General features: G+C 42.4%; 1 protein-coding gene, 1 long non-coding RNA gene and 1 pseudogene across 3 annotated transcripts in view; 1 reads left to right on the top strand and 2 right to left on the bottom strand.

Annotated features, from left to right (window-relative positions):
• Window positions 1-4,668: 4,668 nt before the first annotated feature.
• On the bottom strand, window positions 4,669-8,341 carry LOC133101275 (tubulin alpha-1B chain). The gene is made up of 4 exons (XM_061205942.1): window positions 8,127-8,341; window positions 6,490-6,712; window positions 6,199-6,347; window positions 4,669-5,830 (listed from the first exon to the last, which is right to left on the bottom strand). Exons 1-4 carry the CDS (start codon window positions 8,127-8,129, stop codon window positions 4,850-4,852), a joined length of 1,356 nt encoding a protein of 451 aa, XP_061061925.1. The 5' UTR covers window positions 8,130-8,341; the 3' UTR covers window positions 4,669-4,849.
• The window catches only part of LOC133101277 (uncharacterized), a 78,472-nt gene continuing 58,252 nt past the window's right edge, over window positions 7,730-27,949 (top strand). The window contains exons 1-3 of one of the 2 annotated variants that reach the window (XR_009702609.1): window positions 7,730-8,210; window positions 9,727-10,144; window positions 25,735-25,915. This is a non-coding gene — a long non-coding RNA (uncharacterized LOC133101277). Of the gene's footprint in view, window positions 8,211-9,726; window positions 10,145-25,734; window positions 25,916-27,949 lie in introns of those variants that run through there. The other variant, XR_009702610.1, reaches the window with a different exon arrangement.
• Window positions 21,346-22,064, bottom strand: LOC133101302 (10 kDa heat shock protein, mitochondrial-like; annotated as a pseudogene).

The raw sequence follows: 27,949 nt of genomic DNA, 5'->3' as shown, positions 1-27,949 counted from the left end.
AATTCTTAGACTATGAAAATATATAATGGAGAATCTGACCTAGTCTTACCTAGCCTTCAAGGCCTTGAATAGGAGACACTTGGGTTTTCATCATCAAAGGAAGAGAGGATGAGTTAACTGGGCAAAAGTGGTGGGATCAGTTATGGTTGTAAAAGGTATTATAGGCAGAGAGAAGAGAAGAGTGTTCGAAGGCCCCAGGAATGAGGTGATGGGCTTGATTCCATCACTGCTGGACACAGTAACATACAGCAGGCTGTCAGTTGGGAGATGGGTTGGTCAGTTGAGGGGTGGATGGGTGGGGTAAGGTATTTATTTTGGCAGAGAGGAAGAAGCTGGCCCCTGAAACACAGTGATATCAGCATCTACATGATGATGTCCACATCATCGGGTGGTTATTAATTTTGTATCAGTATTGAGTTCAGTTTGATCTGGCAACATGCTCCTCCATTATTACATGTTGACCCCAAACCCATATTTTTAAACTCATTCCACCCTGGGAAGCACCCTAGAGGCAGGAGCTGAAGTCAAGAGCTCCAACAGTGTGGGGATTCCTGTGGCTGACTGATTCACAGTGGCCTAGCAGGAGGCTCAGCTGCCTCCAGGAATGGACAGAACAAAAAGTGACAAGCCCGTGAATGCCAGGAATGCCAGGTCAGTCACTTCCTGTTTGTGGTGTATCTTTTAGGCTCAGCTCCAAAGTGACAGGGAGAGCAGAGTTCACAAATCTGAGCTTGACTTTTCTGGGCAGAGAACTCCTTGTCAGTGGTGCCATCTGCAGGGCATTAAAGAATTTGCCAGGAATTTGATGGGAATGGGAGGGGAAAATGGCATCTCTCTCCTCCCTCCCTCAAACTCTTAATCTGAGCACGTCCCTAAATCATAGCCCTGGTCCTCCATAGGGCTAAAAGACCCCTATTTCTTGTGACTTTTTGGCAGGCAATATTTAAGGAACCTGGTCCTACAAGGCAGGACCAGGGCTGTGGTATCACTTCCTTTCTTCCCTGCCAATTGAATCTGTACTCTGTAAAAAACGAAGAAGTGGGCTCCTCCCATTTTAAGGTCACCTCAGTGAGGCTGAGAATGCTGGGTTGTGAAGGCACTTAAGCATTATATTATGGTGTTAAAATTTTGTAAAATGTGGACTTCCCTGGTGGCGCAGTGGTTAAGAATCTGCCTGCCAATGCAGGGGACATGGGTTCGAGCCCTGGTCTGGGAAGATCCCACATGCCGCAGAGCAACTAAGCCTGTGCACCACACCTACTGAGCCTGTGCTCTAGAGCCTGCGAGCCACAACTACTGAGGCTGCATGCCACAACTACTGAAGCCCATGCGCCTAGAGCCTGTGCTCTGCCACAAGAGAAGCCACCGCAATGAGAAGCCCGCACACCACAACGAAGAGCAGCCCCTGCTCAACACAACTAGAGAAAGCCCACACGTAGCATGAAGACCCAATGCAACCAAACATAAATAATTATAAATTAAAAAAAAATTTTTAAATGTGGGTGGGTGTAAATTGAAGGTGTTGATGTTGTTAAGGTTAATAATCATTATTATCAGTATCATCACCCTCGCCATCTCTAAGTAAACCCTCCTTGAGCTTTATTTCTTTCTATTTCTTTTCTAAATAAATGGTTCATTCTTCCTTGGCAGTGGCTCTGGTGTCCTGCTGAGCAGAGCTGTCAAGTCCTGGGGTACCCTGCCCCTCGCTTCCCAAGTTTGGACACACAACTCTAAGCTTACAAGTCCTTCCAGACTTGATTGCCCTATTTGCCACCCCTCAACTCCCCACACACCTGGAGAAAGACAGGATGGAACTCTATAGCGCAAAAGGGGAAATAGGCCCAGAAGGTTCAGAGAGCCCGACTAGTGACAGAACAAGGAATCAACTGTCTCAGTCAATCTGTTTCCAAGGCCTCTCTACCCTGAGGCTCAATTTCTCAGAGGGTGCTAAAAGAGACTTGGGCCTGGAAAGAAAGTGAATGTGTTTTACAAAACCCTAGAGTTTGCTGTTTATATTAAAGAGAGCAATAAAGAATCTGGCTTAAGAGTGAAATAAATAATCTTTATTTATTTTTACTTCCATTAAAGTACTCTGTGAGCCCTAAACCTTACCAGGCACTGTGATTGCTGCTGGGGCAGAGATGTGGATAATAATACTCTCAAACCCCCCACCAAAGAAATGCTTGATGGCATTTCCTGGTTGCCTCGGCATTTCAATATAGCCATTTCCCACCCCCCACCCCCATGTCCCACACTGAATATCTCATATTACCAAAGGCTTTGACTACTAGTACCTGCTAGTTATCATCTTGACCTATAAGATGAATGGGAACAGGGGGGACAGAGGGAAATACTGATTTGAGCAGCAAGTCAGATCAACAACCAAATAACTAGGGTATAAAGGGGACTGGATAGTCTAGGAGTGTAGATAGGAGGTGTCTGTTCTAAAAAACAACCAAAGACACTGAAATTGGAGTTTGAATTGTAGAAAATGGAAAATCCCTTCCCTCTATAGGTTTCCTCTTTTAAAAAATGAAATATTTCAAGCATACAGGAAAAAAGGATAATTGGTATTCTATTTGATAGAAACATTAACCCTTAGGGTTTTGTATGTAACTCCCACTGATACTTGCCTCCTATCATTGTGTAGTTTCCTCCCACATTGAATAGGACTGACATGTGTAACAGACAGGATATTGTAGAAATTAGAGTGTGACTTTCGAGGTTAGGTCATAAGACTTTGTGGTATTCAACTTACCTTCTCTTAGCTCACTCTGGGGGAAGACTGCTCCCATGTCATCAGGACACTCAAGCAGCCCTATGGAGAGGTCCATGTGGTGAAGAACTAAGGCCACCTGCCAACAACCAGCACTAACTTGCCAGGCATGTGAGTGAACCACCTTGGAAATGAAACCTCCAGCTCCAATCAAGCATTCAGATAACTGCACCCTCAGTCAACATCTTTACTGAAACCTTATGAGAAATCCTGAGTCACGACCATCCAGCTAAGGTGCTCCTGAATTCCTGACCCTCAGAAACTGCATGAGGTTTTACATATAAAAATATATACAGAATACACAGGTTTTTTTTTTATACACATACATTAAGTCACAAAGTTTTTGGACAATAGATAACGGCATTGCAAACATCTATGAACCTACCACCCAAGCAGTCATAACGCTTTATTTACTACAGATCTTTTCTTAAAAATACAAACACCCCTCCCCCCAAAAACAAAAAAATAAAAATAAAACATTAGATATAGTTGAAACCCTGGCTTCTTCTCTATCCTGCCCCTGCCTTGCGCCTCAGAACTCCTAAAAAAAGCACCATGGCACACTGGATACCTAGTGTGTGCTTTTCCTGAAAAGCTCTTCTGTTTTTTCATTTCCCAGGCTCCAGCCTAGTTATCTTTCCCTCTTATATTGCAGAACAGAGAGCAACTTTTCAAAGGTTCTTTAGTCATCTCTCAAGATGGTCTTTCTCTGAGAGTTCAACAGTAACTCAAAATCCTATCTGCATTTGGTCACTAATTCTGCTAGGGTTCCCCTCAGTGCTTTAAAGCCCTGGGATCTGCCTTCCCCTGGGACCTGTGGTATCTGGCTATATGGGTGTTGCTGTGCCACCCAACTGAGCTTTCTCTCTGAAAAGTCTATAGATTTTTTCAGTTGAGGGCAGCTATTTTTAAGTTTATAGGATTTATGGACTAAGGAAAAAACTGATAAAATTTTGGTCTTCTCTACTCTTAAACCAAAACATCAATGTCTTCAGACCTTAATAATCCCTGTGCTTCCTGAATTTGAAATGTACATCTTCTCGGAGGCAAATGAGATGCAGAGGATTTAACCTATCTCTCTAGTCAACTTTAGATGTAGCCAAACTATACTGGAAATAATGTAAACTATGCCAAGTGCTATAAACTAAACTTTTATCCTAACCTTTGCAAATGTTGCCATTTCGTCCCTTGTAAAGCAGCCACTCAGCCGCTTTCCCACACATGCACATAGCTTACTTTTTTTTTTTTCTATACTAGGATTTTTGATCACCAGAATTCTGATCTTGCAACTTTTCTTCTCCCATCCTCCCTACAGGTGGGAAACAGCTTTTACATCTTCCTGCTCAAATATTCTCCAGCCTGATGTTTACCTGTTCAAGGGTCACTAAGATTTTTTTGTTCCACTGATAGATTAGCAGGCCTCTTTAAACAGCAGTAGTATTTGTAGCATATTAAAAACTACTTCCCATACCTAACTTGTAATTACCCAATAACTTCAAGATCTAGATTAGCAAAACCACTCTCATCTGAATTTACATTTTCCCAAGCCCCCTGACCTGGATTTCAACACTGGTTGATCTAAGAGTGGATGTATGTATAACTGATTCACTTTGCTATACACCTGAAACACAACATTGTAAATCAACTATACTGCAATAAAAATTAAAAAAAAATTATGTTGTACATCTGAAAACAAAAAATATTGGTTGAGGTAAAGTTAACAGACCAGTTTCAGAATCCAGCTCTTCTGTTTTTCCAGACCAGTGTGCTCCTTCCCCCCACAGAGATTTCTAGAGTGAAATCCTTGATATTACCACCCTGTTGCAGAGACTTTCAGGTGTAGGAGTGGTAGCACATCTTGAATTGGAGAAACCAATTTAGAAGCACAGAACTCTTTTCTTAAAGCCTTTACTTTTCAGACATGACAGAAAAATCTTACAGGTACACATGGAAAAGCAATACATGATCAGTTTAAAGTGAAGACAATCTAGTCAGAAAGCTTTTACTCCTGTCAGCTAATGTTGAAGCTGAAGTTCTGCATATGACATGCTGCAGGGCTGAAAGGAATGGTAATTAGTACTCTTCTCCTTCTTCCTCTCCCTCTCCTTCAACAGAATCCACACCAACCTCCTCATAATCCTTCTCAAGGGCAGCCATGTCCTCACGGGCCTCAGAAAACTCTCCTTCCTCCATGCCCTCACCCACGTACCAGTGAACAAAGGCACGCTTGGCATACATCAGGTCAAACTTGTGGTCCAGGCGAGCCCAGGCCTCAGCGATGGCTGTGGTGTTGCTCAGCATGCACACAGCTCGCTGTACTTTGGCCAGGTCTCCACCAGGTACCACGGTGGGAGGCTGGTAATTAATGCCAACTTTGAAGCCAGTGGGGCACCAGTCTACAAACTGGATGCTGCGCTTGGTCTTGATGGTGGCAATGGCAGCATTGACATCTTTGGGAACCACGTCGCCACGGTACAACAGGCAGCAAGCCATGTATTTACCATGGCGAGGGTCGCATTTCACCATCTGGTTGGCTGGTTCAAAGCAAGCATTGGTGATCTCTGCTACAGAAAGCTGTTCATGGTAGGCTTTCTCAGCAGAGATGACAGGGGCATATGTGGCCAGAGGGAAGTGGATGCGAGGATAGGGCACCAGGTTGGTCTGGAATTCTGTCAGATCAACATTCAGGGCTCCATCAAATCGCAGGGAAGCGGTGATGGAGGACACAATCTGGCTAATAAGGCGGTTAAGATTCGTGTAGGTTGGGCGCTCAATATCGAGGTTTCTACGACAGATGTCATAGATGGCCTCATTGTCTACCATGAAGGCACAATCAGAGTGCTCCAGGGTGGTGTGGGTGGTGAGGATGGAGTTGTAGGGCTCAACTACAGCTGTGGAAACCTGAGGGGCTGGGTAAATGGAGAACTCCAGCTTGGACTTCTTGCCATAATCGACAGAGAGACGTTCCATCAGCAGGGAGGTGAACCCGGAACCAGTTCCCCCGCCAAAGCTGTGGAAAACCAAGAAGCCCTGAAGACCTGTGCACTGGTCAGCCTGTTAGAAAAGAGGAATAGAAAAAACATAGTTATTGCTCTTTGTGATACCATCATAGTAATCATAGTAAATATTTTCACTTTTCATATTAACTCCAAAGATTTAGGTTGTATTCTGACAAGAAACACTTTTTAAAAAATGTAGACCTTCCTTAAATTACTCAGCATTTCTTTATTAAAAATATCTCTATTAATATTTATAAAATGACATCAAATAGTTCATATTTTAATTGAACTTTTAAAAAAACTTTAAAGGAATAATTAACCTCACTCTTTATTACATTTCAATTCTGTATTTGAAAAAAAGAGCATATTCCAAGTATCTCCCTTAGGTTCACTAATTTACTTTATTCTTGAGAATAAACATACCAGTTTCCGAATTCGGTCCAAGACGAGGTCAATGATCTCCTTGCCAATGGTGTAGTGACCTCGGGCATAGTTATTGGCAGCATCTTCCTTGCCTGTGATGAGCTGCTCAGGGTGGAAGAGCTGGCGGTAGGTGCCAGTGCGAACTTCATCTGGAAAAGGAAAACGAAGCAGCCACCCATCACTAACAACCTGCACAAGTCTGCTCGACCCCAGGGCATCAATGGAGCCCCCAGGACACACCTCCTGTCCCAGACCCCTGGGATCTCATTGGGGTTACTGAGGTCAACTCACCAATGACCGTGGGTTCCAGGTCTACAAACACTGCCCTGGGCACATGCTTGCCAGCGCCTGTCTCACTGAAGAAGGTGTTGAAGGAGTCATCTCCTCCCCCAATAGTCTTGTCACTTGGCATCTGGCCATCGGGCTGGATGCCGTGTTCCAGGCAGTAGAGCTCCCAGCAGGCATTGCCGATCTGGACACCAGCCTGGCCAACGTGGATGGAGATGCACTCACGCTGTGAGAGGGAAGAAAAAAAAAACCATTAAAAACCAATTAGTGGTGACTGTGAAGCAGAACAAAATGTTTATGGAAACTTAATCTTACAAATTTCCTTTCAAAACGAATTACAGTGTAATGCTTTTTTTCTTAACCTAGGAGAAGGGCTATACTTTTGATCTCCATTAGTTTAAATTAATTTCCTTTTCCCCTCTAAATTGGGAAGGCCTCTTTCCAGATCAAGAACAGACCTTAGTCATTGCTTCCTCCTTTGGAGGATCAAGATAAGGAGAAGGTCATCCATCTAGCGCTCAGGCCCCAGAATCCCATTTTAGAGTAGGTGGCCAGATTTCTGGGCAGCTCCCAACACAGGAAGCACGTGGCCAGAACAGGGCAGAGGAAATGTCCGGCTGCAGGGACGAGGGGTGGGGCTCTGCGGCAAAGGATGAATGAGCAATTCCGGGTGCGCGCGCCCGCGCCCGCGCACCACCCCCGCCGCGGTTCGCGGAGCCGCGCAGCTGCAGAGGCTCTCAACAGCCACGTCTGCAGAGGCGCAGCCATGGCCAACCATCCTCCGCTTCCCGTAGGCATTGAGTTCAGTTTAGCACCTCCACATGTGTCACGACGCAGCAGGGGATTATCGGCGGCCCAGATCTGGACCAAGATCCGATTTCCGTTCCCTCAAAACCCCTCACCGCTACCACCTGCTCCCAGACGCATTCCTAACACAGCAGAGGGCAGGGAGGGACAGATGGCCTCTACAGGCTGTTGGGAGCTAACTGCCCTAATACACTGGCGTAGCGCAGTACACCGATAAGGAGTCCTTCTCCACATTCATCTTACCGTTTTTATTTTTTTAAAAGAAAGAACTCAGGGTAACAGGAGACACGCCCTCCAGCCATAGACCTGCAGCGCCGCAGCGCGCCTGCGCATACTGCAGTGGCGGGCTCCCGTCCACTCCCTGGCGGGAAGGTAACGGTCGCGCGTGCGCGTTCGTGTCCAGCGCCTTCCCGCCTCCGCTTTTCGTGCTGAGGAGGAAGTGAGGGCGGGGAGAGCCCGCGCGCGCGCTCGCCGAAGGCTTGGGGGAAGAGGGGGATGGGAACGCGCGGGAAAAGAATGCAGTCCTGAGGGCACCGCGCCCAGGAGTTAAGGGCTAAATGAGAGTCCCAACCACGGTGAAGGAGAGCTAGTGGCCCGCCATCCCCTTCCAGAGTCCCAGAAGAAAAGGCGGTGGGCTCCCTCCGTTCCCTCTTCCCGGGCCCCAGCCGTTCTCCACAAACCGGGATCTATCTGCTCTCATCCTCGGCCCTCGCCTTGCTCTTCGCCCTCCAAATGGACAGCGGTGGCGCCAGCCCTCTCTAGCTAGAGGCCCTCCGTGCTCCCCCGGGCTCGCTTCTCCCCGTTTTCCCGAGAGAGGCCGGCGGTCCACTCACCATGGTGGCTACGGGTCAGCAGGCGCAGGCAACAGGAGTAGACACCGGGTCCCGGTTACCGTTCTCGACAAGCTAAGAGTCGAGGTAAGTAACGCACTGAGGCGGGGGTGGTGCGGGATCCACTTAAGTAACGGTCCGGGGAGGGGCTGGCGGGCACAGGCGGTGCCATGGCCGCAGGCCCCACCCCCGGCCCGGCGTACCCACTCGGCGCCCGGCTCGGCCGCCGCAGAGGCGGTCTCCTGGCCCCGAGCCCTTCCCCGCGCCGGGCGTGCGGGGCGGGGTCCGCCGCGCCTGCGGGCCGCGAGCTCCGGTGCTGCAGTCTTTGGCGCATGACCGCCAGGGCCAGGGCGGGGGCGGGGGTGGGGGTGGGGTGGGGATCGGGATGGGGGGAAGGGCGCATGTTCGGAAGAAACCAACGTGGGAATGGGTGCTCGATTGCTTTAATTTGGACGAATCCTAAGATTTAAGAAGTCCACATAGTTTTAAAGATGAAGCACCATGAAATCGAGAAACTTCTCGTCCAGATAGCTCAGCTGATTATTTTCACGTTGTCACCATTTGTCAATGAGTTTTGTTTTTCTCTGCCCACTTCCTTTAAAGGCAGTTCAGAAAGCATTTACCTGATTATGTGGAGGAGCAAGGTTTAGAAAAAAATAGTTCTATTTGGTTTACTTGTTATTTAAACTAAAGGTACCAAACAGTAGTTCAGTCATTCAGAGTAAGCACCTAAGCATTGAACATCTAAGCTGTTAAAAGGGTAGGGTAGGCCCCATTTTTAGGCCTAAACCAACCAACTTTATGAAACAGCTCTAGGGTCTTTTAGAAAGAGAGATTTAAAGACACATTTCAAATTTGGTAGCTGAATTGAAGGAGTGAGGACAGAAACTTGGGGAGGGAGGACAGAAACTTGGGGAGGGAGGACAGAAACTTGGGGAGGGAGGAAATTGTTTGACCCTGAAAGATATTTAGGAAGTAGGGATTCCTTGTGCTATTTAGAGTTTTGTAAAACTTTTTTAAATTGAAGCATAACTGACATACAATGTTACATTACTTTCAAGTGTACAACAGTGATTTTACATTTATATACATTGTTACCCTCAAAAATAAAGCAACCAGTTATTTTACCAGCAAGGTGGGTTTATTCAGGAATAGCAGAGAATCACAATTTGAGACAAGCAAGCAATGGGGAATCATAGGCAAATCCAGAGAACAAAGGAGAGTGACTTGCTTTTATTAGATTTTGGGAGGAAACTGGGGGGCACTGTTTGAAGAGAAGTTCTCTGGAGAAGAAGGAGAGTTCAAGATTTTGAGTTTCTCTCTGGCTGCAAGTGGTGGTTAGAGTGTTGTTGCTGGAGCTGGGAGGGATCTTCCTTCCTTCTTTTAAAAGCAGGAGGTGAAATTCCTATGTAAAAATGTCCTCCCTTGTACCAGAAGAAAAGTAACATTCTTATCTTCCTTTTTCCTGCTTAGTATGCAGACTGCAACTGGTGTTACCTGTATTGAGAGTCCCCCCTTTAGGGCTTCCTGACTCCATTTAAAATGAAGTTTCCTTTATTTATGTTCACATTTACCCCTTTTGATCAAGACCTTTCCTTAAAAGGGGCTTCCCTGGTGGCGCAGTGGTTAAGAATCCGCCTGCCAATGCAGGGGACATGGGTTCAAGCCCTGGTCCAGAAAGATCCCACATGCCGCAGAGCGACTAAGCCCGTGCGCCACAACTACTGAGCCTGTGCTCTGGAGACTGCGATCCACAACTACTGAAGCCTGCGCGCCTAGAGCCCGTGCTCCGCAACAAGAGAAGCCACTGCAATGAAAAACCCGCATACCACAATGAAGAGTAGCCCCCGCTGGCCGCAACTAGAGAAAGCCCGCGCACAGCAAGGAAGACCCAACGCAGCCAAAAATAAATAAAATAAAAATAAAAAATAAATAAATTTTTAAAAAACCAACTCTATATCTTACCAAGGTCTTAAGCATTGGAGATCATCTTGAAGTTTGAGCTAACGTCACTCTCTTGGGTAAGTCATTTCTACAAAGATTTAACAGGCAACAGGCACAAAGCTTAAAAATGATTATGTGAAGCAGAATTTAAATTAATATAAGTTCAGTTTGTATGATGGTTCGAAGCCAGGAGCCCACACCTGAAGGTAATCAGCTAAATAGGTCAAAAGACCAGGCAAGGGCCATCAGGTGGAAGGTGTAACCAATGGGCTTGTTCCCTGATTTTGTGTAACTGAGTTTCTGTTTTTCCAGAGGCACTTATCTGTACGCAACAGGTGGTATTTGCTGTCGTACAAATGCCTCCTTGCTCAGCAAGTTGATAATCAAAGGCCATGCAGTTATCCAAAATTACTTTAGTCAACAAGTCAAGTGGTCATTGTTGGGTTGCTGTTGCTTTGGCTGCGGAATCAGCTAGCACTCCTGATGTTCGGGAGAGATCTCTGATCATGCATTTCATTGGCACTTATTCTGACCCAAAGGAGAAAGGTTCTCCCTATGGAGGCATACTTGGAGTCATGTATGCCTTCTTGAAGTTCTTGTTTAAGGTGACCATGGAGGCTTAATGGGGTGGAACAATGGGAAGCTTCAAAAATCTTACTTTGTAGCTGTCATCAAGGAACACCAGGTGAAATTAGCAGTAGCACTTGGGAAAAGTGAAAAAAAATTCATTACAGTATGGACTAAAGGTTCACTATTGTTGTGAACAGATCAAGGTTTCTGGTGGCAAACCCAACAATTAGATAAGTTTTCCCCTTTTGTAATAGACTGAGAAATACAGATAAGAGCATTTCATCCCAAGAAAAAGAGGGAAAGGATAAGGTAGGAAGTAACAGTGGGAAATGGTATACAGGCCTGGTCTGGTCATCTTGGGAAAGCTGTCTCCTTCAGCTGTCATCTACTTCAGTTCCTGGTCAGTTTGATTCAGAGGCCTCCAGTGCTTGTACAGGACTGGATGTCAGTTGGAGCCTTCTTTAGCTGTGAAATGTGTACCCAAAGCTTGAGTCTCAAGTTTGGCCATTCACCTGTGTAGTGAGGAGGACCTATTATAGTCCCTTCCAAGGAGATTTAAGGGCAATTGTTGTTTTTAGTGATTTGAAATCAGAAGGGTGAGAGAAATTGGAAACGTTAGTTTGGAGATTGGTAGTCAGATATATGATGAAACTAGAAGAGTTTAGGATCCAGTCCAGCTCAGGTGTATAACCTTAAAGATAATTAGCAGGACAAGAATCTAGTATCTACAAAGGTGCAAACATAATTTCTCTCTTCATAATTATCCTTCTTTTTGTCAAAGATAATCATAGTAAAACTAATTTGGTTGTATTAAATTTGGCCTGATTATTTACATAAACACAACGAGAATAGTGATTGATCATATAAGCTCTTTTTAAGCTTACCTTGTTGGAAGCTTGAAAGCAAGGTACTAGGCCAATTTTTACAAGTAGTTCCTTAAAACTATCTGATTATTTCTGAGTCTATGTATATCTCTCTTAAGTATGATAAGCTAGTTAAAGCCTTGGTAAAATAGCCAATATTTCCAATTGTTTTCTGTTACAAGGAGAGTAGATTTTTATTGAACTTATGCAAATACATATGTTGTGATTAACAATAAGAATAATGAGTCTCTGAATTCTGGAGGGATCAGGAAGGGGAAAAAAAGATATATATTTGATCTTTGCTTACAAAGATATCTTTTACCAAATTGCTGTAAGTCATAGATGCTTAAGAGAAAAAGTTTCCTTAAATCTGGAAAAATAAAACATTAGAGAAACAGCATAAGAAGTCAAAATTTATAATCATCCTTATAGGTTCATTTAGTCTCCTGTAATTAATTCTTGTTGATCTTGATCTTGGGTTAGCAACTTTATGAATCAATCAGTTTGCCATTAAAGTCTTAGAAATTTTTATCCACTTCAGTGTTATGATCTTAAAGTTATCAGAAACCTGCATTCCAGGGACTTCCCTGGCGGTCCAGTGGTTAAGACTCTGCACTTCCACTGCAGGGGGCACGGGTTTGATCCCTGGATGGGGGAACTACGCACGGCCAAAAACAAAACAAAACAAAACAAAAAACCTTGCATTCTAGAGTACTTGTCAAGGTCTTTCCCATGAATCTCTTTGAAGATGAAATTCCTTCAGGTTGTGGGAACATTTTTGCAAAGCATCAGAGTAAATAACTATAAATGACAAAAGACTTAAAAATAGCAAAAGTTAAAGATCTAAGAGTTCATTATAATGCAGGTGACAAGAGAATTTGGTTATTTCTGTGACATACAACATTTAAAGATAATAGCTGAAATTACAAATGATAACGTTATACCAGGACATATCGGATTCTCAGGAATGTCATATAATTTCTGAAACACTTATATACCTATACAGATGTAACGTAAAGAAGGCTTAGTATTATTTTTTTTTTCCCCCAATAAATTTATTTATTTATTTATTTTTGGCTGAGTTGGGTCTTCACTGCTGCGCGCGGTCTTTCTCTAGTTGCAGTGACCGGGGGCTACTTTTCGTTGCGGTTTGCGGGCTTCTCATTGCGGTGGCTTCTCTTGTTGAGGAGCACGGGCTCTAGGCGTGCGGGCTTCAGTAGTTGTGGCACGTGGACTCAGTGGTTGTGGCTCGCGGGCTCTAGAGCGCAGGCTCAGTAGTTGTGGCGCACGGGCTTAGTTGCTCCGCGGCATGTGGGATCTTCCCGGACCAGGGCTCGAACCCGTGTCCCCTGCATTGGCAGGCGGATTCTTAACCACTGCGCCACCAGGGAAATCCAGTATTATTTCTTATTTGAAAGTGCTTCCCATGTAATTTAACATATCAAATAAGCCTAATTACTTTAATATCTTCCTTTTTGTAAGGTAAGAGAACAGATCCTTTGAGATGCTCCAGGGGCCCTCTGGAAATATCCCAGAGGTAGTGTAAGGTCAAAAAGTCTTCATTTAGAATTTGATTTGGGGGATGATTGTCAAAAAGATCAAAAGGTTTGGACACTTAACTAAATAGGATCATGGATCATTGTGAAATAATATTTAATTATTCATTTAACCCAAGTGACAAAAAGATTTCAAAAGCAATTATAGAAGCTTACCTAGCTGTAAGAAGCCTTAGCTCTTTTACAAATTGATTTTGGCACGGGATCTTTTATAGCAATCTGTATTTTTTTCTCACAATTTCAATTTTATTAGTTCAAATATTGTTTTCTCAATTTCAAAAACTTACAAAGCTTATCTAGAGAAAAAATGATTCAAGGCAGTTGTTACAGAGTAATTTCAGATTTACTCTTAGAGGATAGTGTAATTGCCTATGCATTACATTAAATGAATATAAACTCCTTCTACATAATATAGTTAAACCATATGCTTTTTGGAAATTACAGTGTAGAGGCTCATTCTGACATGGCTCTGCTATACTGGGAATGATAGAACAGGGAAGGGCAACAGGATCCCTGCATTATTGCTGAAGAGAGTTGCTCTAAGATAAGTAGGCAGAATAAAGATTTGAAAGATGGGACAACAACTTCTAAACTGATGGCAGAGTTATAAATATCTGGTAAGCTACCAGCAGATTTCCCAGCCTTGCAATAGTTATAAGAAAGGAGCGGGGGTGTTCTTTTAAACAAAGATTGCTGCCTGGCTGTCAAGGCAACAAAGTATGAGCCTATCAGAGAGTGATTACCTCCTGGCCTTGAGGAGTTATCATCGATTATGTACAGGGCAGAAAGGGAGGTGGTTCTTGTTTTGGCCTTTTCAGCTGGCTGCATAGACCCTTTTTGTTGCTCAATTTACTGTGGCATAAGAACAGTGGCTTTTAAATGTGTTGGATCATTTCACAGTAAGAAATGTAGTGTATTTATGGCCCAGCACATACTTACATATATAAAACCATATAAGTAACTGAAATAAAAGTTTAAGGGACTTCCCTGGTGGCACAGTGGTTAAGAATCCGCCTGCCAATTCAGTGGACACAGGTTCAAGCCCTAGTCTGGGAAGATCCCACATGCCGCAGAGCAACTAAGCCCGTGCACCACAACTACTGAGCCTGCGCTCTGGAGCCCGCGAGCCACAGCTACTGAGCCCGCAAACCACAACTACTGAAGCCCACGCACCTAGAGCCCGTGCTTTGCAACAAGAGAAGCCACCGCAATGAGAAGCCCACGCCTGGCAACGACACTCGCCACAACTAGAGAAAAGCACGTGCGCAGCAACAAAGACCCAATGCAGCCAAATAAATAAATAAATAAATTTATTAAAAAAAAAGTTTAATAAGCTGACATGTATTTCCTACTTTAAGTATATGCCATGCATGTATTCTAGTTTGCCTTTTATGAAATTATTCTTTTATTTATAAATAGATAATAAATATAAATCTATCTATAAATTATAGATAAATTAAAGGTACATATTATCCATTTATCTATACAGATTAATATAGAAATATATATATTTTCTATTTAGGTACATGTTAATCATAATTCATCAATGTTCTGTGATCACAGTTTGAAAAACAAGAAATTACAGTAAATCGTCCCACAGTAGGAGAAAGCTTTCATGGGCGTTCCAGTGCTTCTTAGCTTCCAAAGGGGTGCTTGCTGCTTTGCCTGCATTTTCTCAGTATCAATGCACATAGTTTGTGCAGAGTTAATTTACGCTTCTTACTCAAAATGTTTTGACATTTTCTCTTTGATTCATTTTGTATTCTCAGCTCTCTTTCTGATCTTTTTAACTATTTATAATCTTTGCTTCCCAGTGAAAACTAGAAAGCAGGCAATTGTGAACTGTCTATCATATATGAACATCCTGCAGTAGATTAGCAAACTTATAAATACATTTTAAAATGCTTCTTCATAATAAATTTTTTCAGTGTGGCATAAAACGTTTGTTAATAGACGTAAATATTTTTCATCTCTGTAAAAGTTAAAAAGCCAAAAGTAGATACATTTATGTTTACCATTTAATGTTTATTTTAGTTAGAAATGATTTAGATATTCAATGAAAATCCATTATCTAGTTTAACTCAATAAAAACTTTTATTTTCATTAAAAAAAAACACTTGTTTTTTTTTTTTTTTAAACATCTTTATTGAAGTATAATTGCTTTACAATGGTGTGCTAGCTTCTGCTTTACAACAAAGTGAATCAGTTACACATATACATATGTTGCCATATCTCTTCCCTCTTGCATCTCCCTCCCTCCCACCCTCCCTATCCCACCCCTCTAGGTGGTCACAAAGCACCGAGCTGATCTCCCTGAAAACACTTGTTTTTAACAGCGATGCTTGGATTAGACATTAAACAGCTAACCATCATCTTAGGGGTTTTTTTGTTTTGTTTTTTTTTGCTGTTGACAAATTGTGTAACAAATAGCATGAGCTCATTTGATCAGTAAACTCAGGTAGAAAAAGTTGTGTGTTTGCATTGCTTCAATATTGGTAACTCTGGAGACATGCCTATTTTCATTAAGCCAACAAATTTAAACGGGCTTTTATTTATTGAAGATTATCTCAGATCATGAGAACTTGAAAAACATTTGGGTTAGTTTCTATATTTCTGAGAGTGTACCTGATTTATATAAATACTTAGTTTTTCTTTAAGGCAATTAAATAGAGCTCTTAAGAAATTAATTTTGGCAATATCATCCAGAGGTAGAAAAATATATACTTATAATGTACACATATAGACGTACATAATATACAGATACAGAGATCTGATAGCTTTTTTAAAAATTTTTTTAAAGTCAATTTATTTATTATAAATTTATTTATTTATTTATTTATTTTTGGTCGCATTGAGTCTTCGTTACTGCACACGGGCTTTTTCCAGTTGCAGCCAGCGGGGGCTACTCTTTGTTGCAGTGCGCAGGCTTCTCATTGTGGTGGCTTCTCTTGTTGCAGAGCACGGGCTCTAGGCATGCAGGCTTCAGTAGTTGTGGCGTGTGGGCTCAGTAGTTGTGGCTCGTGGGCTCTAGAACTCAGGCTCAGTAGTTGTGGTGCGCGGCATATGGGATCTTCCCAGACCAGGGATCGAACCTGCATCCCCTGCATTGGCAGGCAGTTTCTTAACCACTGCACCATCAGGAAAGTCCCGATAGCTTTTGTTTTTTAGAAAATTAGCCATAAGGAATTCCCTGGCGGTCCAGTGGTTAGGACTCCATGCTTTCACTGTGGAGGGCCTAGGTTCAATCCCTGGTCGGGGAACTAAGATCCCAAAAGCTGTGCGGCACGGCCCAAAAAAAAAAAAAAAAAAAAAAAATTAACCATGTCTTAGGTATAAAACTCAAAGAAATAGTTGGATCCAAATTGTGTTTCTGGCAGATGGAATAAGTTAAGGTTACTTGCTCAGATGACCAGTTTTATTTTTTAATTAAAGTAAAAAATATTTTGGCCATGCAGCGCCGCATGTGGGACCTTAGTTCCCCCGACCAGGGATCGAACCTGTGCCCCTGCAGTGGAAGCCTGGAATCTTAACCACTGGACTGCCAGGGAAGTCCCTCAGATGGCCAGTTTTTTACTAAAAAATTTTTTATTTGCATACTGTAAGTCATTTTGTTTTTTAAAAGCTTCTGCATAACAATCAAATAATGCATTCCAGTGTCTCTGAGAGATTTGGGATCCTCTCTTTTAAGGGTGCCCCTTCAGGTGGACTTATCTAAAACATAAGTTCCCCAGAATGGCCATTGCAATTCCAACTTATCCAAAAGTTCACCTATTTTTCCAGAAAGGCACAAGAGCCTGGTCAAGGACCAGGTGAAACCTTTCTTGCCTTTGATTCCCTAAAACATCTTAATTATGAGGGCCCTTTTTTCCAACAGCTGTTCTAAAACACTGGGAATCATGTGTTTTCCCCCATTTTGAACAAAATGGGTGACTTACCAGGAAGCTTCATAAAAACAGATCTTAAATAAAGACAGAGAACTTAAAATGCAAAGAATGTGGAGCTCAGATCCAGAAGAGACTTACCCTCAAACTCCAGGGTTGGTGAGAAAGGAGTGAGCTCAATGGGCTCTATGGGTACTGGCACCCGTTTGCACACCAGCATTGGAGTTGTTGGGGGTCTTCTTTGGATCCCACTTCAGATCACCAAGTAATGTCAATCTCAAAAATAAAGCAGCCAGTTATTTTACCAGCAAAATAGGTTTATTTGGGAATAGCAGAGAATTGCAATTTGGAACAGACAGGCTGTAGGGAATCACAGGCAAGCCCAAAGAACAAAGGAGCGTGGCTGGCTTTTATTAGGTTTTAGGAGGAAATTGGGGAGGGTTGTTTTGAAGAAAAGTTCATTGGAGAGTTCAAGGTTGTGACTGTTTTTCATTGGCTGCAAGTAGTGGATAGATCGTTGTTGCTGGTATGGGGAGAGATCTTCCTTTTTTTTTTTTTTTTTAAAGCAGGAGATAAAATTCCTCACTTGCACCAGAAGAAAAGTAACATTTCAGTCTTCCGTCTTCATGCTGGTTATGCAGGCTTCAAGGATGGTACTTACAAAAAAAAAAGAACGGTACTACATGAGAGCTCCCCAGGGACTTCAGGGTTTCCTGACTCCATTTAAAATGAGGTTTCCGGACTTCCCTGGTGGTGCAGTGGTTAAGAATCCGCCTGCCAATGCAGGGGACACAGGTTAGAGCCCTCTTCCGGGAAGAACCCACATGCCGCGGAGCAGCTAAGCCCGTGCACCACAACTACTGAGCCTGAGTTCTAGAGCCCGCGAGCCACAACTACTGAACCCGCGTGCCTAGAGCCTGTGCTCCGCAACAAGAGAAGCCACCGCAATGAGAAGCCCGCGCACCGCAACGAGAAGCCCACGCACCGCAACGAACGGTAGCCCCCGCTCTGCGCAACTAGAGAAAGCCCATCTGCAGCAACAAAGACCCAACGCAGCCATAAATAAATAAATAAAAGGAGGTTTCTTTTATTTCACATTATGAGATAATCACATTGATAAGTCTAGTTACCATCTGTTACCAGTTAAAGTTATTACAGTATCATTGACTAAATTGCCAGTTCTGCATATTACATCCCCATGACTTATAACTGGAAGTTTGTGCCTCTTAATCCCCTTTACCTATTTTGTCCATGCCCTGAACCCCGCTCCTCTCTGGCAACCATCATTGTAAACTGTCTATATAATAACTGCTTTCTGTTCCTAAGTAAAGGTGGATTAACAAGTTATAAATTAGTGCTAGGAGGCCCAGAATAGAGTGAATAGACTAGTTTTTTTGTTTTGTTTTGTTTTGTTTTTTCTCTTTCTTTCAGGAAAATCTATTCCCAAACCATAAAATTCATTGTTATCCCTTGGAAATACATAAGGTGGTTAGTTAGGGTTAAAGTGTGGCTTTAAAATGGACCTAGCAGAAACCTATTCCTGTTACTACACTACTGAAAATATCCCCCCAGTGATAGTGTATTAGTAACAAAAAAGGTAAACACAGACTGTAAAAATTCATAGTTCATAGTCAGCTATTTTCTTATTTGCATTTGGTAAAGCTTTCACCCTTCATATCAGACAAATAACAAGCTTACACTGTTAATATGTGTGTAGTATATATATATATATATATACATATACGTATATTTTATATATATATATATATATATATATATATATATATATATATATATATACACACACACACACCTGGAATGCAAACTAGGAGGCTCTTATTTATTTCTAATAAATATTTTTGTAGTTATGTTAAAAGGTTTTCAAGTCAAGATCCAAATTTGTTTTATTCTTTTTTTTTTTCTTTTTTTAAAGTTTTTGGCTGTGTCAGGTCTCTTAGTTGTGGCACGTGGGATCTTTTGCTGTGGTGCGCAGGCTTCTCTAGTTTTGGCGTGCGGGCTCCAGAGTGCGTGGGCTCTCTAGTTGCGGCGCGTGGGGCTTAGTTGCCCCGCGGCATGTGGGATCTTAGTTTCCCCAACCAGGGATCGAACCTGCATCCCTTGCATTGGAAGGAGGATTCTTAACCACTGGACCACCAGGGAAGTCCCAAGATCCAAATTTGTACACGTTTCCCAAACTGGGTTATTGGAGACAGGAATATATTTGAATATTGTCTCCCTTATTCTTAAAAGAAGGTGGAAAATAATTAGCTTGCCTTGACTGGAAAAATGAATGTTAGGGAACCACACTGCTGAACTCTATTTTGCTGTCTGCTCTGGATGAAAGCCATTTGAAAGTAGGCACCTCCCTCCTCCTAGCTCTGCAGAACCTTAGAGCTTTCACTGCAGAGAATTTCTCCTGTAGGCCTATGTGTTTCCTCAGGTACCTTTCTAAAACCATTAGCTTTGCTAGCCTTGTTATCTGTGAATTCCCCTGTTGTGAATGAGGAAGTATTTGAGGTTTATTTAGGTCCCTGATGATACCTTACATTTCAGAGAGTAATAGACCCATAAGGGACCTTTAAATATAATTTAGTCTGGTATCTTTATGCAAGAAAAATATTGAATAATGCTAAGGTAGTTTATTTTGCTACCTCTTATAGTACCTGAGAGGAAAGTCTGACTTTTTTTTTACCCATATTAAACTTACATGGGTCTATTTATGTATATTATGTATAGATGTATACACTTTGTCTATATTTAACAACTAAATAGTAGTTATCTATTGCTGGAATAGAAACACAGTATTATCCACTGTCTTAACATTTTATTTATTATTATTTTTAAATTTATTTTAATTTATTTTTTTTGGCTGTGTTGGGTCTTCGTTGCTGTGCACGGGCTTTCTCTAGTTGCCGTGAGCGGGGGCTACTCTTCGTTGTGGCGTGTGGGCTTCTCATTGGGGGTGGCTTCTGTTGTTGTGGAGCACGGGCTCTAGGCGCCTGGGCTTCAGCAGTTGTGGCATGCGGGCTCAGTAGCTGTGGCTCACAGGCTCCAGACCGCAGGCTCAGTAGTTGTGGCGCACGGGCTTAGTTGTTCCGCGGCATGTGGGATCTTCCCGGGCCATGGCTCAAACCCAAGTCCCCTGCATTGGCAGGCGGATTCTTAACCACTGTGCCACCGGGGAAGCCCTTAACATTTTAACTGATTGTATAGGTCTTTCATTTGTCAGACTGTTTCAAGGCCTGTAACTATTTGCTTTGAGTCTTTGATGTAGTGGGAAAACCCTGTGTTGGTATTTGAGCCTCCTATCTTTCCTACTTAATATCCTGGCCATTTGCTACTGTTCTAACAGTCAGTAACATTTTTGATAGTTCCATTTTGTGGTTTAGACACAAAACTTCACAAAGTATTTTGTTCATTTAACCAGCTCTATAAGGAAAGACAAAAATAATAAATGGAAACAACTCACCAAGCATCAACTATTTTCAAACATTTGGCCTTTTATTCTTATTTATTACATTGTTATAAATTTATATATGCCATTTTGCGTTCTGCTTTTTTCACAGATAGATGTATAGGGGAAAGAAAATGTGCTTTGATTTCAGATAGTACTAATTTCAATTCTGACTTTATCAGTTAATAGTGGTATGACTTTAGACCCTTTATTATCTTTCTCAAGCTTCATTTATGGACGGAAATCAGTATTAGCTTGGAATCATCTTTTTTGTTTGTTTGGAGTTTCGTTGTTGTTGTTGTTGTTTTGGCCCCGCGGTATGCAGGATCTTAGTTCCAGACCGGGGATCGAACCCGTGACCCCTGCAGTGGAAGCGTGGAGCCCTAACCACTGGACCGCCAGGGAATTCCCTGTTTGGAGTTTTGTTTGTTTGTTTGTTTTCTTTTTTTATTATTATTATTTTTAATTAATTAATTAATTTATTTATTTTTGCTGTGTTGGGTCTTCGTTTCTGTGCGAGGGCTTTCTCTAGTTGTGGCAAGCGGGGGCCACTCTTCATCGCGGTGTGCGGGCCTCTCACTGTCGCGGCCTCTCTTGTTGCAGAGCACAGGCTCCAGACGCGCAGGCTCAGTAGTTGTGGCTCACGGGCCTAGTTGCTCCGCGGCATGTGGGATCTTCCCAGACCAGGGCTCGAACCCGTGTCCCCTGCATTAGCAGGCAGATTCCCAACCACTGCGCCACCAGGGAAGCCCCTGTTTGTTTGTTTTTTATTTATTTATGTTTTCATTTGGAAATGTTTAAATCAGTGCAGTGAAACTGAATTTTAGAGACACTGGATGTCATTAGTTTGGATATCATTAGTTTATTATAAAAGGGAGACATGGAAATTGAAAGATTTCAGAACTTCCATGGAATGGGTGGCTTCACGCTATGCCACTTCAATAGTGATTTATTTCAGTCTACATACTTTCCAAGAATGTCACCATCTCTAAATAAGAAATAATCCTTGCTGTCTAGATCTACTTTAGCGCCTCCATATTCTGGGAGAAGGACTTTATCTCCAACTTTCATGCTAACTGGTTTCCTTTAGAGCCCCATCCAATAGCTACTACTGTTGCTTGCAATAATTTTCCTTGAGATTTTTCTGGAAGCATAATCCCTCCTTTGGTTACAGTTTTGGCTGTGCTCCTTTCAACTAATACTCGGTCAAAGAGGGGAAGAAACTTTCCAAATGTCTGTCCTGCCTTGACTGGCCCCTGCTGCAGTTCATACTCTGCGCCTCCACCGCGAGGAGAGACCCGAAGTCGGAATCATCTTTTTATCATGCTGTCACATTCAGTTCCGTTAGTAAATTCTATCAGCTTTATCTTCAAAATATGCCTATTACTTTTTATCACATCACCTTATTTCATAGCACTTATAGAATATGAAATTACTTTGTTTGTATATTTATTTACTTGTTTAAAATTTCTCCCTAATTAGAATGCAGGCTCCGTGCCTGTTTTTGTGGAAATCAGTTTTGATTGCCCTCCCCCAAAACACTTTTTTCCGTTATTCTTTGCCAAGATAACCCTCTTCTTTTTTTTTTTTAAGCGTATGCACGTGCTCAATCCCAGGGATTGAGGGAACCCTGCTTCCCTTTGCCAGATACTTGCTTTCTCAGTCTTCTTCATATTTGGACCCAGTTCTGGCCAAAGGGTGTTTCTGGAAATGTTTTTTCTCCCTAATCAAAAAAGATTGCATCCTGAGGAAAGCTCTCGTGTTTCACTCCTATCCCTTGCTTTCTGCTTTTGGAGATGTTCTGTGAAGGTATGATGCCTGGAACCAACTTAAGACCTTGAGGGTCTTAATGCAAAGAGAATCAGAGGTGCCAACTCAGTGCTCTCACATTGTGAAGCTGCTTAGCCAACCTTAAAACCACCTTTCTCCAGATGTATTACTACATAGTAGGTGTTTAATATGTAATTTGTTGTTGAAATGTTGAACTTGGTGATTGACTGGATATAGGGTGTGAAGAAAACTGAGAAATGAAGGTTAATTTTCAGGTTTTTGGTTTAAATAACTGGTTGAATGGTGGTATTTTTCAATGAGATCAGAATCCTGAAGGAAGAAGTAGGTGGGAACTGAAGAAGGGACACAGGGGAAGCTAACAGTTTAGCTTTAGACACATTTTGAGGTTTAAGTGTTTGTGGTATGGTACATATACCTGGAGATATCCATTAGTCAGTCATATATGCAGATATGAAGAGAGGAGAGAGAGATATAGATTTTAAAAGTTTTCAACATAAAGATGATAATTAAGTCATGAGAATGGTTAAGACCACTCAGGGGGAATATGTAGAGCTAGGAGAGTCATGGTCTTAATAGAGAACCTGGCTTTAGTAGGGAATCTGAAGAATGACCATATTTGAAGTAGAGAAAAGGATTCTATAAAAGGAGTCTGAGAAGCAATGATCAGAGAGGGAGAACTGGGGGACTCTCACAATCCAAGGAAAGAGAGAGTTTCAAGATGGAGAAGTGGTACAATGTCAAATGCTGTAGAGAGGTTAAGTAGGATAAAGACTGTAAAGTGTCCACTGTGTGTATGTAGAAAACAATATGGCTTCTATTTTTATTTATTTATTAGACAATATTTATTGAGAGCCTACTATGGCAGGTACTCCTTTTAAGTGTTGGGTAGATATAACAATGAATAAAATATGTCCTTTCCTCATGGAGTTTATATTCTAGGAAGGAGAAAGAAAATGAACATATCCAAAGCAATATGAAATATAATGTCAGGTACTAATAGGTGCTATGAAGAAAAATAAGTCTGGAAAAGAGACTGAAGTTACAGAGGGGTGCTATTTTTTATTTTTTAAATTTTTTAAATTTTTGTTTATTTTTTTAAAATTTTTTATTTATTGATTGATTTTTGGCTGTGTTGGATCTTCATTGCTTTGCGTGGGCTTTCTCTAGTTGCGGTGAGCGGGGGCTATTCCTCGTTGCGGTGCGCGGGCTTCTCATTGTTGTGGCTTCTCTTGTTGCAGAGCACGGGCTCTAGGCACCTGGGCTTCAGTAGTTGCAGCACGTGGGCTCAGTAGTTGTGGCTCACAGGCTCTAGAGCACAGGCTCAGTAGTTGTGGCACATGGGCTTAGTTGCTCCGAGGCATGTGGGATCTTCCTGGGCCAGGGCTCGAACCCGTGTCCCCTGCGTTGGCAGGCAGATTCTTAACCACTGCGCCACCAGGGAAGTCCACAGAGGGGTGCTATTTTAGATAGAGTAATCTGAGAAGGCCTCTCTGAAGAGGTAGGGGTTTTTTTGGTTGTTGTTGGTTTTTAAATTTTATTTATTTATTTGGTTGTGCCAGGTCTTAGTTGCAGCAGGTGGGCTTCTTAGTTGCAGCTCACCAGCTCCTTAGTTGCAGCATGTGGGCTCCTTAGTTGTGGCATGCGAACTCTTAGTTGTGGCATGCACATGGGATCTAGTTCCCTGACCAGGGGTCAAACCCAGGCCCCTTGCATTGGGAGCTCGGAGTCTTACCCACTGCGCCATCAGGGAAGTCCCTGATGAGGTAGTTATTTGAACAAAGACCTGAATAAGTGACCGAATGGGCATTTCAAGCAAAGGGAACATAAGTACAGAAGCTGTGAGGTTGAGGGTGTATGTCTTGTTTAAGCAACATCAGTAAGGTCAATGAGACCAGAGCAGAGTAAGAGGGAGAGTTATGACATGAGCTCAGAGAAGTAGCCATGTAAATAGTCTAGATCATGTTAGGGTCTTTCATGTTAGCCATAGAAAGACTGTGTTTTATTCTAAAAATCATGGGAATCCATTACATAGTTTTGAGCAAAGATGTGACATATTCTATCTTATCTTAAAAGGCTTGTTCTGGCTGCTGTGAGAATAAATCATAGGAGGTTAAGAGTGGAGTAAGGAATATGAGCTGGAAGGGAATGCAGTAATGCAGATAAAATGTGATAGTTGCTTGGACCAGGGTGAGCCAGTCAGTGGGGGAGCTGGTACAAAGTGGTGGGTTTCTGGATGTATTGATATTTTGAAGGTGATGCTGACAGGATTTATTATTAATGCATTGAATGGAGGGTGAGAAAGAAAGAGAGACATCAATCCTGAGCCCAAGGGTTTGGGCCTGAGCAACACTGGGGAATACTGAAGGAGGAACAGGTATAGGGAAATGGAGGGAATCAAAAGTTCAGTTTTGGATGTTAAGTTTGAGATGCAGTATAGAGATGATGATTAGGCAGAAAGCTGAAGTGCAGAGAAGTCACGTTGGAGATAAATTTAGGAGTCATCATAATAGAAACTGGATGAGGTCACCTAGGAAGAAAGTAGATTAAAAGAAGCCAACGGGACTACCCTGGTGGTCCAGTGGTAAAGAATCTGCCTTCCAGTGCAGGGGACGCGGGTTTGAGCCCTGGTCGGGGAACTAAGATTCCACATGCTGAGGGGCAACTAAGCCTGTGCGCCACAACTACTGAGCCTGCACTCTAGAGCCCACGAGCCACAACTACTGAGCCTGCGTGCCTCAACTAGAGAGCCCTCATACTGCAAACTACAGAGCCCACGCGCTCTGGAGCCCGCACGCCACAACTAGAGAGAGAAAACCCGCACGCCACAACTAGAGAGAAGCCCACGCGCCTCAAGGAAGAGCCCACGTGCCCCAACAACAAAAACAACAGATCCCGCATGCCACAATGAAGACCCGACGCAGACAAAAAAGAAAAAAGAAAAAAGAGAGGTCCGAGGGCTAAATCCTGGAGCACTTCAGCTTTTAAAAATTAGGAAGAGGATCCAGTAATTGAAAGTGAGAAGGACCAGATAGTGGTGCAGAAAGAAAATCATGAAGAGTGTGATGTTCTGGAAACCAAATGAAGAAAGTGTTTCAAGCAGGAAAGTGATAACGGTGTCAGATTTTTCTGGTAGTCTGGTTAAGATGAAGTCTGAGAACTGGCTAGTAGATTTGGCATTGTGGAGGTCACTGGTGCCTTGGGCAAGAGTGGCTTCAGTGGAACAGTAGGGATGAATGAAGGCCTGATTGGGGTGGGTTCAAGAGAGAATGCAAGGTGAGGAAGTGGAGAAAATGGAATAATAACCTCTTTTGAGGAATTTTGCTTTAAGAGAGTAAAGGTAATTTCTCCTCTTTCTCCCCCTATTCCTTAATAAGAACAGAACCTTGATTTTGTTGAGAGCAGGGTGCTGAGCTTCTGTTCCAGCTACTCCATGGGCATCCATGTGACTAAGTTCTGGTAACTTATTAGTGGAAGTTGTTTGGTGGGTTTTCTGAGAAACGGGATTAACTGAGCTGGTGTATGTCTTTGGCCCTTTCTCTTTATCTTGCTTAGAATGTGGACATGATGACTGGAGTTCTAGCAACCATCTATGATAATAAAGTGATCTTAAGCCATTGCTAAGGATGGAGGAAGATGGACTCTAGATCCCTGATGATACTGTGGAGCTACCACATAAACCGTGGATTGCCTACCTCTGGACTTCTCATTATGGGAGAAAATAAAACAATTTGTTTATGCCTCACTGATTTTTTCCTTTTTTTCCCTGTGTGTGTGTGTGTGTGTGTGTGTGTGTGTGTGTGTGTGTGTATGTGTATGTCTGTCTGTCTGTCTGTTATTTGCAGCTGTTTGTAATTCATAACTGACATGGTGGTGGGACCTTGTGGAATTTTTCTTCTGAATTTATTTTTCTTTTCTTTTTTTAAAAATGAAATGAGGAGGGGAGAGGTCATTGGCTAACTGTGAGGATTGGGGAGGGAGTGTTGGAGGTTTGAGGAGAGAAAATATATAAATTAGTCATCTCTGAGAGTAAATTAACTAGGAAAATAGAGTAGAATTTCCAGGTATTGTTGAAGGTATAGTAGGCTTTTTAGACATTTGTAGCTGTAAATATATATAAAATGAGATCAGTCATCCTGGTTATGTTTTTCTCTAGTCTGGTTCAGCTGCTCGGGTGAGGTATGAAATAGGTAGAGAGTTGGATTTATTCAGGATCAGTGTTTTGCTAAAACTACTGGTCACCATTGTGAAACAGAAGACAAGGTAGACTAGAGTCACTGGGAAGATAACTGAATATCTGAATGGATTTTGAAAAACATGTAATAAAAACAATAGACTAGAAAATAAAACTTAAACACATTTTTTAATAGGTAAAAATTTCCATGATTCAAAAATTGAAGCGATAAAAAGATATATTGAGAAGTTTTGCTCCTACCCTGCAATGGTTAATTTTATGTGTCAACTTGACTGGGCCACAGGATGCTAAGATAACTGGTTAAACATTATTTCTGGGTGCATCTGTGAGGACTTTTCTGGAAGAGATTAGCATTTGAATTGGTGGACTGAGTAAAGCAGATGGCCCTCCCCAATATGAGTGGGCATCATCCAATCTGTTGAGGGCCTGAATAGAACGAAAAGGCAGAGGATGGTTGAATTCACTCTCTGCCTGACTAGTGACTGAAGTGGGATCTCCTCCTGTCCTTTGTGCTCCTGGTTCTCAGCCTTCGGGTCCAAACAGGAATCTGCATCATTAGCTCTCCAGCCTTTGAACTACATCACTGGCTTTCCTGGGTCTCCAGCTTGCAGATGGACAGCAGAGTGAGACTTCTCAGCCTCTATAGCCATAAAATCTCTCTCTCTCTTTCTCTCCCCACCCTCATTCCCACCCCACCACCAGTTCTGTTTCTCTGGAGAATCCTCACTAGTACACACCCATGTGCCCAATCATCCCATTCCTCCCCTCTGCCCCCTATTGATAAGCATTTGTATTATTTGTTGTGAATGCTTATGTTTTCTTTATGAAAATACAAATATCAATTGATCAGTCTGTTTATTCTTATTTCACTCTGTTCTTACATACAAAAGGGTAGTAGCAAACTATAGTGCATGCTGTTCTGTACCTTGCTTTTTTCACTTGTCAGTATATGCTGGATATCTTTCCATATCAACACCTGGAGAGTATCCTCATTATTTTTATTTTTCATCTACAGAGTATTCTGTTATTATAGGTATATCATGATTTAGTAATATTTTGAAAGCAAGGCCTTTATTTGGAAGAACTAGGTTTTGTTAAGGCTTTGTGGGTTTGAAGGCGCTAGTATAGCAGGACTTCGCATATATATATGTTTTTTTTTTTTTCTTTTTTTTTTTTCTTTTGGCCACACCATGCAGCACGCGGGATCCTAGCTCCCCGACCAGGGATCTAACTCACGCGTCTCAACCACTGGACCACCAGGGAAGTCCCAGGACTTCATATTTGAAATTTATTCCAGGATCCACAGAAATGTGAAGAATGCATGATGATGAAAAAAATCATTATATCTCCAAAAAGAAGTAAGAATTCAACCAACAGACAGGAAGTGGTGAATCTGAGGCAGAGTGATTAAGGTTTAGCTGCTTGTGGGTTCCCGAGACAAGATCCAGCTTTCTTATATCTTACTCCACTGGGCCTTGGCCCTGGCAGTTGAAGTGAGGGTGGATTAGCCAGGTGAGGAGACGTTCTAAGCAGATAAAATCTGTGTTTTGCTTTCTAGGATATAGCCTGAAGGAC

Source organism: Eubalaena glacialis, chromosome 11 (assembly GCF_028564815.1).
Source record: "Eubalaena glacialis isolate mEubGla1 chromosome 11, mEubGla1.1.hap2.+ XY, whole genome shotgun sequence".
NCBI classification, from domain to species: Eukaryota; Metazoa; Chordata; class Mammalia; order Artiodactyla; family Balaenidae; genus Eubalaena; species Eubalaena glacialis.
Note: the sequence above shows the minus strand (reverse complement) of the source record. Positions and strands in the feature narration are given on the sequence as shown.

Coding starts and splice junctions, on each gene's coding strand:
- LOC133101275 (XM_061205942.1), bottom strand. Junction 6,348..6,489: donor CCTGGAACCCACGGTCATTG/GTGAGTTGACCT, acceptor TTCCTTTTCCAG/ATGAAGTTCGCACTGGCACC. Junction 5,831..6,198: donor TGGACCGAATTCGGAAACTG/GTATGTTTATTC, acceptor CTTTTCTAACAG/GCTGACCAGTGCACAGGTCT.